Consider the following 17,942-nt stretch of genomic DNA (forward strand, 5'->3'; position numbering starts at 1 on the left):
CAGTGGCTTTTAAAAAAAGCAAAATGACTTCACCTAAGCCGAAAAAAATCCATGTTCCAACTTCTCCAGGCGTGTTGGACTACAACCTGCAAAATTCCGAGGCAACTGTTATTTAGGAATTCTGGGAGTTGTAGTCCAGCACACATTTGGTCTGATCTGAAGGCCTGGTTGACATGTTTAAAACAAAGGAAAGCGTAGGCAGTTGGTGGGAGCATCTGGACTCGCACTTTCTTTACATTGAACTCAGAATCCAGGGAGGCATTCATTTGGGTCAATGTTTCCAGCCTTGGCAGCTTCCAGATGCATGAAATTCTATTTCCAGAATTCTCTGCAATGGCCATACAAGCTGGGGAATTCTGGGAGTTGAACTGCTCAGAGCTGGAAGTTGCCACGGCTGGGAAATCAGACAAACAGTGGCTCCTCTTCTTGGATGGAATCTGTCATTTATTGAAATCAAGCAGCTTGCCAGAAAGGGCAGCTGTTGAAGAGGTCTGTGGAAAAATTAACGGGAAGCAGGATAAAGTTAGGATGAGGAAGATCTGTCCAAAGGATGTAGTGACTTCCGGGGCCACACTTCACATGGGTGAAGTCAGAGGAGATAAAAACTGCATGGTGAAATCGGAGAAGGTGATCTGGGTAGCATCTTGTTACCTGGCATTTATTTCAACTTATTGGCTCCGAGGAACTGGGTAGGATTATTGGTGCAATAAGCTTCTTGCATCTGATGAAATCTGCCTGTTAGTAAATGTTGTTAGTCAGAAAAGGTGCTACCAAACTCCTTCTGATTGATTGATTGATTGATTGATTGATTAATTTTGGTAAAAATTCAGGGAGAGGGAAGAGTTTCTTACCTCCTTTTCCGACTGCAAACTCAAGGGCAGCAACTGCCCTGATATTTGTCTTTACAAACCATCTTCTTTGGGGAAGAGGAAGCATTAAGAGCAGCACGGGAACACTCCCGATCCATTGTAATATAGTCTCTGAATGGGCCTTCAGGACTGCACAGCCTGTTACCGAAGTCAGCAAGCCAATCTTCTGCAACAGGCAGAGTTTGGAAAGGAAATAATGTAGGTTAATAATAAAGTAGAAGAGTGTGACGATACCTGGTAAGCACTATAGTGCACTTTTGGGGGGAATATAGGAATTTATTTGTTAACTGCAAAATCCTCAAGACTCTTTTAAATTCTTGTTCTTATTTCCTATGTTCCATTTTTCTCTTTAATGCCAATAAAAGGTGGTCCAGAATGGGTCTGTGTTTGCCTCACTCCTTTCCTAATCGAGTTACTTTTATTACTGTCCCATTTCCCTTTAGGCTAAAGATATGACAATTAGCACGGGCCCCTTGACTATAATTAATGATTCTCACATCTATACATATCTAATATAATCTGTATAATTCAATAGCTACAATTTAGCCTTCTCCCGATTCAATACCAGCCAATTTGATTCGATGATTGATTATCCTGCTGTCCTGCCTGGTAGCTCCATTTACAACTGGAAGGACAATTTTCAAATACTGTAAAAGGATACAATTAAATTGCAAGAGGAAGACCGAGCAGGGCCTCCCGCAACACGGAGAAAGGAATGCAAGAACTTGAGATGTTAGTCTGCCCTATTTAGCAAATTCCGTTTGAGTGTTTTGTGCTTGAGGCTGAATGCTGCTTTTGAGACACAGAAAGAACTGTATATTCTGCTTGTATTAGTCGTAAGGAACCGGGTGGAGTACAGTAGGTGGAGAGAAAACCCAGTTTGAAAGGCTGGGCAAGGTCAACAGTGGAAATAAAGGTTACCCTTGCCTCCAATCAGAGAAATTATTGGAGTTGAGGATGAGAAAACAGCTCAGAGAATGAGGAAAGACATGACAAGCACAATTCTGTTTGGGGAATCCCCCCATTTTTTTTATTATTATTATTATTATTATTATTATTATTATTATTATTATTATTATTATTATTTTAATGGCATATTTATGGATTTCTAGTGGCATACCAGTTTGGGAATGATCTTCCTGTCAATAGTTAAGTCTCTTTTAAGTGGAAATCAACTTCTGGAATTTATGGACAAGTCAGTGTAATATTTTTGGCAACAGTACAGAAGTGGTTTTGCCAGCTTCTTAATCTGTTTCACTCCCCTCGGATATCCTGGTGGTCTCCCATCCGAGTACTACAGACCCAGCTATGCTTACCTTCAGAACCCACACAAGTTCTTCCAAATGTTGCCACCCATACATTTGCATTTTATTGTGAATTGCCAGTGACGTTGGTGGTTAATGGCACCCTTTTTAAAAATTGGTAGGGGGTTGGGTTTTTTTCTAGCCGTCAGTGAATACCTCTCTAGGGACTTGCACAGCTGCTCCCTTTCTTCTTTCTGCAGTTCTAACGATACAGCTTAAGATACTTTCAGCTAGATATATTTTGCTGACCCTCTTTCCCGGCTGTGTGGTGCAGCACAATTCTCTTTTGAAAGAAATGTACTAGAGAAAACAGAATAGGAACACAGAGCTCCTAACCGCATAAAAGTGGTATCATCAGCATTGCAGTATCAGCATCTTATAATTAACATGAAGTATAAAGAGCTCTAACCTTTTTTATCCAGTGTATTTAAAATGACACCAAATTCTGTAATAGGAACCCTAGATGACATGCCCATTTTCTCAAGCCTATGAGGCTGGCCAGCTCAAGAAACAAGAACCATTTGGATTTCTGGAAGATCTTTATTACTAGTAGGGTAAGGTAACAGAATCTTGAAAACCTGCCAAAGCATTCTCCAGATCAACTTACAGTTGTCCTCAACTTACGATCATTCATTTAATGACCGTTCAAAGTTACGATGGTGCTGAAAAAAGTGACGACTGGTCCTTGCACTTATGACCATCGCAGTGTCCCTGTGGTCACGTGATCAAAATTTGGGCACTTGGCAATCGGCATGTATTTACGATGGTTCCAGTGTCCCGGGATCATGTGATCACCATTTGCAACCTTCCCAGCCAGTTTCTGACAAGCAAAGTCAATGGGGGAAGCTGCATTTGCTTAACGACTGTGTGATTCACTTAACGATAGCACCAAAAAAGGTAATAAAATAGGGTGCAACTCACTTAATGACCGCATTGCTTACCAATGGAGTTCCAGTCCCAATTGTGGTTATAAGTCAAGGACGAGTTAATTAAGGTGGAGTGACTCTGAGTTTTTTCCTGATGCTTCTTCCTCCCTTGGACTGAAGTCTCTCTTTTGGAATGGTCTTGTTTTCTCCTCTGTCAGGGTTGCTTAGACCTTCCATCACACCTAAAGTGTGATGGAATGTATCTACGAGGAGGAGAGTGATGTGGGAGATCAAGGCTATCAGGAGGGAGGGGCTGCATTCCAGGAGGGGAAAGGAGACAAAAGACAATGCAGCCCCAAGAGAAGCGTGGGAAGAGTAAGAAATTCAGGATAGCCACTCCTAGAATCTCCCAGGGTATATCCACTAGTTGCTGTAGTATAGATTTAGTTTGGCAAGATTCTGTCTTTAAGGTGTAAGCAAATAAAGGAACTATACTCGACTGGACTGTTTCACCGTTGTTTTTGGGCTGGGCCTGACACAAAGTGGGTCTATGCGCAGAGAGATGCTTGTTTCCTTCACAGCAATTGTTTAACTATAGGAAATAAACAGTAAAGAAAATTAACAGGCTGCCATTTGTGGAAAATGCAGAACCCATCATGAGTCTTCCCAGCCACTTGATTCTCCCTAGAAAGAGGACCAAGAACCCTGCAGAGTTCAGAAAATGCATTTACATTTTGGATGGTCTCTAGGAGGAATGCACTAGGTTTTGGAGACCACGTGTGGTCCTTGAGCTGCCAGAAGTACAATAGCAATTAATGGCCACATCACATGACTCTATAGAGCCTCCAGGTTCATTGGCAGTACAGGTAGTCCTTGCTTAATGAGTGTTCGTTTAGCGACTGTTCGAAGTCATGATGGCACTAAGAAGTGGTTTACGACCAGTGCCTGAAGTTACGACCGTTGCAGCATCCTGGGGTCACATGATCGCCATTTGCGACCTTCCCAGCTGGCTTCCGGCAAGTAAAATCAATGGGGAACCGTATGATTCACTTAATGACCATGTGATTCTCTTAACAACTGCTGCAAAAAAGGTCGTATGGTCCAGTCACATGATGATTTGCTTAACGACTGCATTGCTTAGCAACCTACATTCTGGTCCCAATTGGAGGGAAGCACCTGACTGGCAGCTATTAGGGGCAGAGTAATGGATTAGGTAGACACATAACTCTTCTGAAGGCCAATGTAGAGGTGAAATTAATGGTATGAAAGTGGCGAATGAAAAGTCTGGATATCTGCGTGTATAATGGTATGTGGGAATGACCTTGGGAGACAGGAGGAAAAGCTGCAGCTTAGACAACAATCTGATAAATGAAATCTGAGTCCAAAGAGGGGTAGTGGTGGTGGAGAAAGCATTGGTAGTTCTCATCTGGACTACCTCAAAGGGCTGACAGTGGGACCATCCTCTCCTGGTAACATCTCCGGGAAGATCTAATATGCTGGGCTCTCTCTGTATTCCCTGAATCAGAAATCATCATCAATAGCAGTCATGGAAGCATGCCTTTTCAGTCACTGCCCCCTTCCCAGAATAGTACCCCCCAGAAGTTTGAATGGCCCTTTCATCCTCTAAAGAATGGGGTTTTCCATCAAGTCTTGAAAAGAAGGATGTTGTGGCTATTCCTCTGCACAACGAGTTGGCTCTTTGATTTTGAATGTTTAGACTCATGGCTTAGGCATGATTGTATTATGATTGATGTTTTTAGTTTTTATTTTGATTATGTTCCCAATATTTATCTAGTCTGTTAAACTCAAGTTACAAATCTGGGGAATTAGACATGGCTCAAACTCCAAGTCTGATTGGAACAGCTGCTAAGCCCTATACATAAATATATTTACATGGCTTAGTTATATAAAAGCAGCCACTGGAAGATTGAATCGTGTTCTCCTGGGATTTGTTCTCCAGCATATCCTCCAGTAAAAGCTAATTTACAAAACGGGGAAAGGAAGTAGCTTAGGCTAAAGGAAGAGAACATGAGAGAAATGCATACAATTATACATAGATGTAGGAAGTGGATAAGAGGAATTTCGTCCCCCTCTCACTTAATTCTAAATCCTCGAGATATCTACTGAAGAATATCTGGAGACTGAAGTCCTCAAGCAGCACATTTTTAAATGATAGATGTAGTGGTGGCCACAAATTTGAATAGTTTTTTATGGGAGACAAAATTCATTGGAAAAGAGTCATGATGGCTCTTCATTTGGGGCAATCATTTCTAAAACTCTCAGTCCCAGAAATGAAAAGATATTTTTCTGTCCATGTTGGGCTTCAAGGGCTTCCCAGAGGCAATTTTTGGCTACTGTGGGGGCAAAATTAAAATTCCAGACAAAATGGATTTCTAGCCTGATGAGGCACAATGTATAATTGCCTTCTTTAAAATCACCTCTCCAAATCTGTTACTTGCCTTTTTATGTAAAGTTCCAGAGATGCAGGATGTGGAAGAATTAAGTTATGCAAAGTTTTTTTTTCTAACTGAGAGATGGTTTGATGGAGGAACCAATGATCCAAAGAAATATTGGATCACTCTTCATTATCTGCACTTAAGTAACAGTTAGCAATCACTTTTCTGAGCTGGTTTAATCTGAATTTCTGCACTGAGCAAAGGCTTGGACTTGGTAGCCTGGTGTCCCTTCCAAAGCTAGGGTTCTGGTTCTGATTCTGTGAATTGGAGGGAAGCTTTCTGTGATGAACTGCAAACATCAGCTGTAAGAAGAGAAGCCATATTGGTTGGAACTATAGCAAGGAGAGACAAGGTTAAACTCTAGGAACCTTTTAGGCTGAAAGCAAGGCTGTAACTCACAGGTGCAGAGTTAAAGATATCTGGGAACCAAATGTGGTCTTCTAAAACCTTGAGGACATTGCCTAGGGCCTTCCAAAAGTTGTCAAATTGTAATTTCAATGTGCTGGAAAGAGCAGTTGATTAAAGAGTAGCTGGATGCTAATAATATAAACTGTATAATTGGAGTGTCAGGTTGATGTAACGGTGAAGGTGCTGGATTAGAAACCAGGAGACTATGAGTTCTAGTCCTCTCTTAGGTACAGGAGCTGGCTGGAAGGCTTTGGGCCAGTCCCTCAGCCCAACCCACCTCACAAAGTCATTGTTATGGGGAAAATAAGGGGAGGGATTATTTGTATGCCAAGAATTGTACAAATAAAGGAGGGATATAAATGATTTAAATAAAATAAATGATTTTCATTATTTTTAAAACTAAATAAAATTTAGTTTTTGCAGCGGCCCAAACCAGTTTTGGATGCTGTATAGAATATGTCCCCTGATCCACCATTGAAAGGTTAAATGCAGCTCTCAGCTTGGAAAAAATTGTCTGATATTAACACAACAAATGCATGCTTGTGAAACGCAGTCATATACTTAATGTCCCTTTTAATTTTGCCTCTATTTTCTCCACTGCGGCAGCTTTCCTCCAACACTGTTGTATGACTTATCTTATTTCATTTCTTGTACATCCCCCTTTTCAGTTTGAAAGGAATACACAAAGTGGCTTATGTCTAAAAACAAAGACACACAAATGAAGAAGTGAAATATTTTTTAAAAAATCATTGCATATGTTTTTATATTACTGCCCTATGTTAAAACCTCATCTAGAAAAAAATGATAGAGTATTTAAATATATTAAAGAGTACAATAAAACATTCCATATAAGATATATTAAAACAATGTTGAGGGTTCAGAAGCATAAGAACAGTCATACAGAGAAGGCAAGCGATGTTGTGTGATCTCATTTGCAAGATGACATCATGACGTACATAATATCACCATACCTTGTACCAGGTGCCTATAGGAACTGTGACAGAAAATGTTAATTAAGGCACAAAGAGTAAAATAATTAACATTTAACCATCTTGACCAATTACAATGGAAGGAGACGTCCTGTGCTAGTAGACACACTAAAAGAAGTGAACATACTGTATGGGGACACAAATTTCAAAGGCAGCAATCCTTTTTTTATGATGTTAGTTTCCCAGTATTGTTGCTTGTAACCACATATAATTGCATGTTGATCTTTCTTCCCAGTCTCAGTTGCATCATAGCTATTGTCAATCTAAAAATAAAGCCGATGAAAGGAAACCTTTCCATGTCTCAGATTTTATATAGTGTCTTTCCCACCCACCCTCGCTAGAGAATTAGCTTTTAGTATTCTATATTTAAAAATGCTGATAACTCAGTTACAAAACAAAACAAAAACCCTAAACCAAAGAAACTCCAAAATAAAACAGGCTATTAAGCTATTTAATTTGTAAGATGCAGCTTGACACATTCTGGAATCACAAGGCTGATACTGTTAAAAATTCTCTTGTTCTGTTATATATAGGATCTTATGAGCCAGTGTTTCTCAACCTTGGCAACTTTAAGATGAGTGGACTTCAACTCCCGTGATTCCCCAGCCTCCCATGCTGGCTGGGGAATCATGGGAGTTGAAGTCCACTCATCTTAAAATTGCCAAGGTTGAGAAACACTGTTACAGGCACTGGTAGAACCATGATCAGTCAAGTGCTAACTCCTTTATTAGAACATATTCTACAAACACGCACACACATTCATTCCCAGCATACAATATACTTTACAAACGCACAACATATCTACTGAAAAGTAAGAAAAGTAGACAGAAAGAGAAAATATCCTTCTCCTCCTTTGGCCCAGTGAATGGAAGGGCATTGGGAGATTCTAAGGAACAATTCTGGGAGAATCTCAGTTTGTCCAACCCTAGGCTTCCTTCTTTTATAGGACAGGTTATCTGTGTTCTGGATGGGTTGGAATGGCAAATGGGAATTTTGGGGGGCAACTCTCCAACAACTTCTGGAAGGCACCAGTTTGGTAGAAGGATAATGTAGTTTGGTAATGGAAATGCATTCCATTTTTAGTCCTCCTCCACTTGGTCATTTAGCCAGAATTATGGAAATTCTCATCCAATACATCTGGGGAACACTAGCTTGGAAAAGATGGCTGTGCATTTCACCAACTGGAAGGAAGATAAATGTGCTTTTAGAATCTTTTTAGCCTTAATAAATTTTCTCTATACCTTATTCAGCAAATCTTGGGTCAAAGTCTATTTAACCACTGAAACCACTGAAAACCATCATGATTTTCCGTTCATTTCATCATCAGCTTGCTTGAACCAATCATCATCTTCTGCATCTTCACTTAGACTTCAGACAGAAACTTGCAGATCATTCTGATTCATCCCTTGCATCAGTTGGGGATCAATTTAACTCACCTTCTTGAAACTCAACAGTCTGAAACAGCTCACTTTACATGGTCAGATCTGTTATTTTATTATTTTATACTGAATTCTAAAATTAGATTAAAAAGCATTTGCCACAAAAAGCATTTGCCATCTGGTAACTACCAGAACTTCTACTCATGAAACATGGACAATATTTATTTTAATTTCTTAATTGTAATTCCAACCTGCCCAATAGCAGAACATATTACCTCAGTCAAAAAACCCCCAAAAAACAAAAAATGGCATGTTTTCTGGCTTCAACTTTTTCCCTCGTAATATTAAAAAAAAAAAAAAACTTCTCTTGCAGTTATTTCAAACTCCTCTCATGCAGCTTCTCTAATCAGCCTCTGTTAGACCAAACTGTAAGATGACCAACTTCCTAGAATAGTTTCAGAAGGGAGAATGTAAAGTTTGCAATAAGACAGTCTGAACTTCAGTAACATGGACAGTTCTGGATGAGCCTCAGTGCTCTGCCCCATTGCCTTGCAGTTTCTCAAAAAGTTTTATTTCCTCATAAAAGAGGCTTCTGACTTTCTACACTTTTCTCGGGATACTTAAGACTATGGTTCAATTATCTTGGTGCTTTTGAGCTTCCTATAGAGCAGTGTGTCTCAGCCTTGGCTGCTTTAAGCTGTGTGGACTTCAACTCCCAGAATTCCCCAGCCACCCATTCCCAGGACAGGAATCTTTCACGGAGACTCACTATTGCCACTACTGTTTCTCATTGCATTGATTCCTCTGTCAACAATACTGAACAAGACAGGCCATGGCTAACAAACATCAAAAACATCTGCCAGGTTATCCCACCTCCTTTACATGGACGATCTGAAGCTGTATGGACACCACCTGAAATGGAATCACTGCTCAACACTGTCCAAATATACAGCCAAGATATTGGCTCCAAGGCAGTGGAGTTACACTGGATAAATGTGCCACGCTTACCATCAACAGGGGAAAAAATAGTGAAAACTGAAAGTATCAAGATGCCCAATGGAAATAATGTCAAGAGTCTGCATGAAGAAGATCACTACAGATACCTGGGCATCCTTCAAGCTGACAGTATCAAGCACAAAGCAGATAACAAGAAGACCTGGCAATGGCTACGATTAAGAGCAGGAAAGTTGAAGAAAGAGGAGAGGAGCTAATTCTGGCTGCACAAGACCAAGCCTTAAGAACAAATGCATACAAAGCCAGAATTGAGAAGACAGCAACAGACAGCAGATGCTGCCTCTGCAAAGAAGCTGAAGAAACAGTGGACCACCTAGTTAGCTGCTGCAAGAAGATCGCACAGACTGACTACGAACAACAGCATGACAAAGTAGCAACAATGGTGCATGGAATATCTGCAAGAAATACCATTTGTCTGCAAGCAGGAACTGTTGTTGTTGTTCAGTTGTTAAGTCATGTCCGACTCTTCATGACCCCATGAACCATATTGCCCCAGGCCTTCCTGTCCTTCACTGTCTCCCTGAGTTGGCTCAGTTTCATGCTCATTGCTTCAGTGATGCTATCTAACCATCTCATCCTCTGCCGTCCCCTTCTCCTTTTGCCTTCAATCTTTCCCAGCATCAGGGTCTTCTCCAAAGAGATCTCTCTTCGCATTAGGTGACCAAAGTACAGTATCTGAGCTTGAGCTTCATTATCAATCCTTCCAATGAGCAATCAGGGTTGATTTCCTTTAAGATTGACTGGTTTGACCTCCTAGCAGTCCAGGGGACTCTTAAGAGTCTTCTCCAGCACCACAGTTCAAAGGCATCAATTCTTCTGCGCTCAGCCTTCTTTATGGTCCAGCTCTCACAGCCATATATTACTATTGGAAAAACCATAGCTTTGACTATGCAAGAACTGGCGGAACCACAAAACAAAACAGTAATAGAAAATGAAGAAGCTAAAGTGCTCTGGGACTTTAGAATTCAAACAGCCAAGCACCTGCCACACAACACCCCAGACTTAACAACTCTTGATAAGAAAGGCAAAACAGTCTGGATAGTGGACATTGCAGTGCCTGGAGACAGCAGAATAGAAGAGAAAGAACTGGAGAAAATCACAAAATATAAAGACCTGCATATAGAAGTAGAACGACTGTGGCAAAAGAAAGCAAAGATAGAACCAACAGTAATAGGTGCCTTGGGTGCAATCCCAAAACATCTGGAGCACCACTTGAAGACCATCGGCATTGACAGAATCACCCTCAGTCAATGGCAAAAGGCAGCTTTGCTTGGAACAGCTTATGTCCTGCAGCAATACCTTTAACTCTGTCAAACAACATCTGCCTATCCCAGGTCCTTGGGAAGGACTCGATAGGTGGATAAAAATGCCAAATCCAGTCTAAACATCTGGCTGACTGTGCGACCAACCCTAATAATAATATATTAAATTTATATACTGCCCAACTCCCAGTGACTTCGGGTGGTTTACAATTATTAAAACATTTAAAAAACAAAGAACAATACAGAAAACATAAAAACAGCACAAAAGGACAACAATGGCAGGGGGAACAGAAAAGAAGAAAGGGTATTGATTGTCCTCGCCAAAGATCTGGACAAAGAGCCAGGTCTTTAAGTCTCTTTGGAATAGCAGTAGGGTGGGAGCCATTCATATTTCAGGGGGAACCTCGTTCCAGAGGGCAGGCACTGCTACAGAGAAGATGCGCTTCTGGGGTCCTGATAGGTGGCATTGCTTAATTGATGGAACCTGGAGAGCGCCAATCCTGCTAGATCAAACTGGTTGGACAGATACTATGGGAGACAGGCAGTCCCTCAAGTACCAGGCCCTATGTTAGTGTTTCTCAACCTTGGCAACTTTAAGAGGTGTGGACTTCAACTCCCAGAATTCCCCAGCCAGCATGGCTGGCTGGGGAATTCTGGGAGTTGAAGTCCACACCTCTTAAAGTTGCCAAGGTTGAGAAACACTGCCCTGTATAATAAGACTGGCTAAGTTCTTTTTTACTTAGCAAACACATTTATGCAGCTTTTCCTTCCCAGATATAACATTCAGCACCATTAACAGGATCATTTGAAAAGGGGTAAAACCCGCATAGCCTTTGTTAAAATGCTACTGATTAGCAGCAATTATAAAAATGATGTCAAAAAAACAAACATTCTAAAGCCACACATAATTGAGACGTCCTTGCTTTGTGTATATAAAAAATGGACGCACACAGGAGTGCAAGTATTCTCTAAAAATAGACGCAAGGACCAGGTTCTCTGTGATGATATACATGGCTTTTAATCAGGTTTTGTTGGTGGGAAGATGAGGTATACATTTAATAAATGAAATGCATTAATTTTTAATCTTGGATAAAATTAATTTTTAATTCTTGGATAAAATTTCCATATCCCACTGGCTCTCCTGGAGAACAGCTGTTTTGGGTTCTTGCTATTTGGCCACTGTCTCAGCTGGTTCTATTTCCATCACACCGGATCATGCTAAGAATTGCAGTTTGGGGAACTGGTCCCTGATCTTATTTTATTCCTCCTCCTTTGCCATCCCTTTTTCCTTGTGTGTCATGATTTCTTCATTACAAGTGTAAGGGTAGGGACTGTCCTACAAGCAAGCCATTCTGGAAGGCTGTTGGCTTAAAGGGGAGGTAGACTTTTTAAAATGAATAAACCCTGGGTTAAGAACGCCCGGGGTACAGACGACCCATAGTTAAGAATGGAGCCTATTGTAGCAAAATTCGAGGTAAATACACAATGGTTCGAGTTAATTACACAATACTACTTATACAGTATTATGCAATGATATTGTTCTGGCGTACATACAAATTTGACTTAAGGACAGACCTTGGGAACAGAACTCATCCTTAAACGGGGGACTACCTGTATTCATCTCAGTACCTTATCAAGTCATGATGTAATTTTGGTCTTTGGTTCTTCTTGTAGATAGAATTCGACCCCTGAGTAAAACAAAAAGGCAAAACGTGTCACAGATGAAAAAGAACTGGTATAATTTTATTTATTTCTTTATCAAACAGACTGCAGATGAACCTTTTCATTGGCAAGCTAAAGAATAAATTTCTGATGCACCATACAGAAAAATCAATTCTTCCAAGCATAAGCAAAGATATTCCATCTTAGGCTCTGGTAGATCTAAACCAAAAGAGAGCATTTTCCACCTCTAGCAAAAAAGAACATGTGTCAGCCTGCATAAATCTACAGTATCTGGATCACTGTCTTAATAAATAGAATAATGTTCCCAGCTTTCTCTCCTTCCAGCTTTTAGGTATCCTTAGAAATCTCCTCTCCCCCCCCCCCCCACATCTCATATACTGAAAAATATATTGTTTTTCTTGTTCTTAAATAAATTAATTTGAGCTTGGAAATTGTCCTGAAGGCACAAACCTCTTTAAGGAAGCTTTTAAACAATTGAGCCGTGTTCATGTGTCACACTAATGGACTTGCCTTAGTTGTATCTTAGCATGTTGTGTAAACCCAGCCATTGCAGTTTAGAAATCATGGTTTATTGGCTAGTATCCTGTGAAACCCAGCCAACTGTGGTTTATTCAATAAACCATCATTAGAATGTAGCTTAGCACAATGAACCGATCCTATTAAACACTATTATTCACTATTTGCAGAAGATAGTTAGAGCCCAAAGTAAGTAGAATGCTGCACTGCTAGATGGTTACTGTTGTTGTATTATTTCATTCATACACTGCCATAATATAATAACAGTTGTAACTTCTCATGGCACTTGGCATTCCCAACAATTATGAAATGCAACGTGCCTGGTTTTGAGGAACTCCGATGTAGATATGGATGGCTTATAGTTAAAAAAGCAAGAACAGTTGACATAAAGAATCAGGTCATACCCACCCAGAAGGCCAACTCTCTCTAACAAGCAAAGCATTCTGGAGAGGTTCACCCATCACCCTGCCCCAAGGCCTGGAGACAGCCAGGTTTTCAGTGACTTTCTGAACATCATCAGGATGGGAGCTGTGTGGATCTCTGGGAGATAACGGTTTCAGAGGGCAGGTGCTTGCGGCAGAGAGAGCAAGGGCCACCACGTTAATTTAAGAAGGTCAGGCAAAATTCTCAAACTGAATTAATTAACTAATCCTAATTAAGCTTCCTTGCTTGGAATTTGCAGCCAGGTGGCCCAGCCTGGCTTTTCTCCATCAGTCTGGAATTATTTCTGCTCTTCAGCACGTAGTCTCGTGTCTTCTGTTATAGATTGCTTCCCCACCTTGTAATTTTGTTTGAGAGTTTGATGAAGCAGTTCCTTCTTCCTTAGTGCTTTGAATCATTCTGGCTAAGTAGGTTAGATTGATTTATTTAAGGATGGAGGTAGCTTTGCACGCTTAAGCATTTCAGTGGCATTTTCTGGGGAATAAAATTTGCTCTTGAAAAATCGACACTTACAGCCTTCTGAAGTTTTTCAGATTCTTTATAATAGCTGGACTCAGGTTGGAAGAAAGAGTTAAATCTGAAAAAGAACTTGAAGATGAAATGACAATGCATTTTGGCTTCAGATTTTCTTTTCCTTTTCCTTTTTCTTTTTTTAAGGACAGATGGATTGGAAGTTACTGAGCAAGACAGAGCTGTCAATCACAGGCAGCTTTGGAAACCTTATCGGGATAAAAAATGGTGTAAAAACACGAGCAGAAGATCCAAAGGGAGGTGAAAATAGGCTTGTCATGGAGTGAGCTGATAAAGAGCTTCTGCTTATCTCAAACCCAGTGCCAAGTGAAATGGTTTGGTGGGCTTGTTTGGAAAAAAAATTGAACATCATTGGAGGGAGATGATGACCAAGCCAGCTGAATTTTAAACACCATTAAAATATACAATTAAACACAATATGGTTGGAATGCTAAAATGAGGAGACCATAAAAGCAGCAGCCTGAATGAGGAGCTTGTAAACATCAAGATATGAAAAGCAATATATAGATTAAAATGATTAAAAGTGCTTGAAACTTTACCTAATGCCCCCAAATCATCAAAGGTAGTACCAGACGTACCTCAGTTTGAAGGGCATTCCAGAGACCGGGAAGTTCACTATCCATAATATTAATCTTTTCCTTCCTTTTTTATTATATTGTTATAAGACATACATATATATTATTTCAATTCAGTGGTATTTGTACAGTATTGACTGAGGATTCTTAGCACTCTAATGCTAAAATAAGACCATTAAAGATAGAAAAAGAGGGTATTATATCAGTATTAACTATGATTTAAAATGCCAATGTTAATAGGCATGAGATTATTTAGCTTTGCCTCCAGAACTGAATGTAATATTAAAAAAATGCTGCAAATTACATCAAAATATTTGTTCTACAATAAGGTTTCTGTCTTAAGCTGATTACTTACATAATGTTAATCTTAATTATAATGTTTACATTTATATTTTACTGATACAGTGATTTCAAAGCTTTGTGTTAAATTCTAATTTTTTGTCATTTTTCCATAACTGATAGTCCAGACTAGTGTTTCTCAACTTTGGCAACTTAAGATATGTGGACTTCAACTCCCAGAATTCCCCAGCCAGCCATGCTGGCTGGGGAATTCTGGGAGTTGAAGTCCACATATCTTAAAGTTGCCAAGGTTGAGAAACACTGGTCTAGACTGTTCCTATTGGAATGGCTGTAAATTTTTATCATTTTAATGTTATTTCCTGCTGGTCAATGAGCAACCTACAGATTTGCATTCAAGGCTCAGATGCAACGTGACTTGTCTCTTGATTAGATAACCCAAAATAATTTCAACAAAATACCAAATGCATACCATATGAGGGGAATTATTCAAACCTGCTCAGTCATTCCTATAGGTTGCAGGTTTTTATTTTATTTTAAAACGAAACCGCAATCACAGTTGTAGCATCAGGGCTCCAGAATCCCTGAACTCCTACCTATATCTCCAGCAATACTGGGGCGAACAATATGTGCACAAGGAAGACTTTACTGCTTAACTGATTATCTTGCTATTCATGAATTTGTTAGCAAAGAGAACAAGGTTCTCTTGTACTCATATCACTGTAAAATCAATTAGAACTAGTTTAGCAACGCTTGTTTGGAAAAAGCCCTGGTATGTGACTTTTGAAGCCCAGGTTTCAAAGAGAGCAGCGATCGGTAAACACCTTTAAAGATACCACCAGGTTCTTTCTGCTTAAGTGGTTGAGAATTGTTTGGAGCTAAATTTTCCACATTCTCATTCTTTTCTGATTTTTCTTCTTCTTTCCCTTGTTTCCCAGTAACGTGGATACTAAGGAGCTGTGTGGTGAGTAGCCTTTATGTCTTGATTGCAGTGTGAATGTTGGTCTCCAGCTTGATTATTTTAATGGGTATCAGTGGGATTTGGGGGGGGGGGGGTCAAAACAGGCGTGTTGGCAGGCATGGTGTCAGGATCTGCGCAAGCTAGAAATCAAAGCTTAATTGAATGTAGATTAGTGATGCATAGTTGACAGGGTTAAAGGTGATAATTGTTAATTGGAACAAATTAGAGTCCAGAGGATTTACTGAACTTTGGGAATGAGTATGCAGACTCTGACACATGGTGTTGCAATTCAGGCCCCACCCCTGAATGTGCCTATAGAAAGGGAATAGGGCTGGAATTGTGACACTCTGACTTCCTTCTTGCTGGTTTTGAACTCTTCTTTTGGATACCCCTGGTAGGATTGGCATGTCTACGGGGGCATTTACTGCTCAGGGAGGGAATATAGGAGAATCTGTGCCCAGAAAGCTGAGATTTTCACCTATGCCCGTATGAAGCCTGTATTGTGCTGTAGGACTCCAGATATTGCCTTAGTATGCTATATGAAATAGGCCAGCATGTCTTATAAGGTTTACTTGTGTGGGAGTATCTTATAACCATATGAACTGGGTTTTGTTAACAAAGGTTTAAGGTTGGAAAAGTTGAATGAACGCAGCCATGGCAAACTTCTCCAAGCAATGCCTCCTCTGTCAAATCCCCTCCCTGTAGCTCGGAGTTTCATCTCAATTTCAATCTCAATTTTACTGGGGTGGGGGAAGGCTGTCTGTGAAATCTGGATTTACATCATGCGCATCATTTTATCTCATTTGCAGAATAATTTGCAGTAAAACCTCAATGTAATGGACAAAGTCCTTGAGGCTTTTCCTTAAATAATTGCTTTGGAGGTGAAGTCCACGCAAAACATGTGTCTCTTGTATCTGCTAGGCTTGACTCTCCTTTGGTCAACATGAATCAAAAAGGAAAGTGGCTCCAAATCATCTAGTCCCTGGTTCTCCAGACAGCCAAGCTGACGAAGGCTTTGGCCTGTTCAGGCTCAGCAGCCAGTCTTTGAATTAAGGGAAGAAAGAAGGGGCTCTGAGGATCTAAAACCTCATGTGGGAAAATGTCCGCCTTTTGAGGTAGACAAGGTCAGGAACAGGAGTCACTAGCCATCTTGGAAAACACTTTAATGCAGTTTGGGTATTGTAAGAGAATCCTGAAAGCCTGTCACAGCTCTTCTCTACTTTGACTTATGCCTAGCACAATCAGGGCAGAGTTGTTCTGAGCGTCTTTCTCGTGCTTTCTACTTCCCCAGGATTGAGTTGTCTTGTTTTTAATGGCTCCATATTCTCCTACCATTCCATCACTGAAAAAAATAGTAAATGCAGATAGTCCTCGGGTTATGATGGCAACTGGGATAGAATTTCCAATGCTAAGTGATGCAGTCATAAAGGGTGACATCACGTGACCACATCACTTAGTGACAGCAATCCCGTGGGTCATTAAGCAAAGACCTCATGTGACAGTGACTTCCAACTTCCTGCCAGCTTCCCTATTGACTTTACTGGGGGGAAGCCAGCAGGGAACATCAGAAATCGCAATCACGTGAATGCGGAGATACTGTGACAGCCAGAACTCCAAGGACCGGTTATAATGACCACTCATTCAGTGCTGTTGTAAATTTGAACGGTCACTGAACGAATGGTCGTTACCCAAGGACTACCTCTGCTTTGAAACCTTTAATGGAAGAAATGGGCATGAAAAGACTGAAACAGAAGATGGTGAAACAAAATCTGTCCCTATTTTTTGAGGTGCAAGGACCACTGCAAGTCTCTTAACAAGAGTCTACAGCAGTGTTTCTCAACCTTGGGAACTTTAAGATGTGTGAACTTCAACTCCCAGAATTTCCCAGGCAGCTTAAAGTTCCCAAGGTTGAGAAACACTGGCCTACAGGAATAGAGGCTGTGGTGGAACATGCAGAGATAACAACTTTCAAGGGGTGGCTTTAGGCAAAATGTGCATGTCTCTTGATTAATGGACAAACTTAGGATTGGCTAAAGGGCATGGTATTTACTTATTTCCTATATTTGTATGGCATTCATCCCTGAAAGCTCTGGATGGCTAACAATCAGAAAGATCATTAAAAATAAATAAAGCCCACTAGGAAAAAAAATGTCAACAGGATAAAGGATATATACAGTACACACACATAAAGCCCTGTGCCCACCAGTGCCTCCCAGCATTCAAAGCTTGCTTTCTTCCTGGGTGGGGTGGAAAAACCAGGTCTTAATTGTTGTTCCAAAACCCAAGAAAGAAGAGGTAGACCTGATCTCCCTGGGAGGCATTTCCAAAGCAGGGGGCAGTGATCAAAACTGCTAATTTCTTAGGTTCTGTCAGATGGCATTCTTAGATAGA

The 17,942-nt window shown here is 40.5% G+C and overlaps 1 protein-coding gene across 1 annotated transcript in view; it reads left to right on the forward strand.

The window, feature by feature from the left end:
* The window catches only part of NECAB2 (N-terminal EF-hand calcium binding protein 2), a 181,052-nt gene that overhangs the window by 75,786 nt on the left and 87,324 nt on the right, over positions 1-17,942 (forward strand). The window contains exon 4 of the mRNA XM_088136366.1: positions 15,529-15,554. Coding sequence (XP_087992492.1) covers positions 15,529-15,554 — 26 coding nt within the window. The remainder of the gene's footprint in view (positions 1-15,528; positions 15,555-17,942) is intronic.

Source organism: Python bivittatus, unplaced genomic scaffold (genome assembly GCF_059951505.1).
Source record: "Python bivittatus isolate LINGU-HERP-01145 unplaced genomic scaffold, Pbiv_v1 ctg000190_np1212, whole genome shotgun sequence".
NCBI classification, from domain to species: Eukaryota; Metazoa; Chordata; class Lepidosauria; order Squamata; family Pythonidae; genus Python; species Python bivittatus.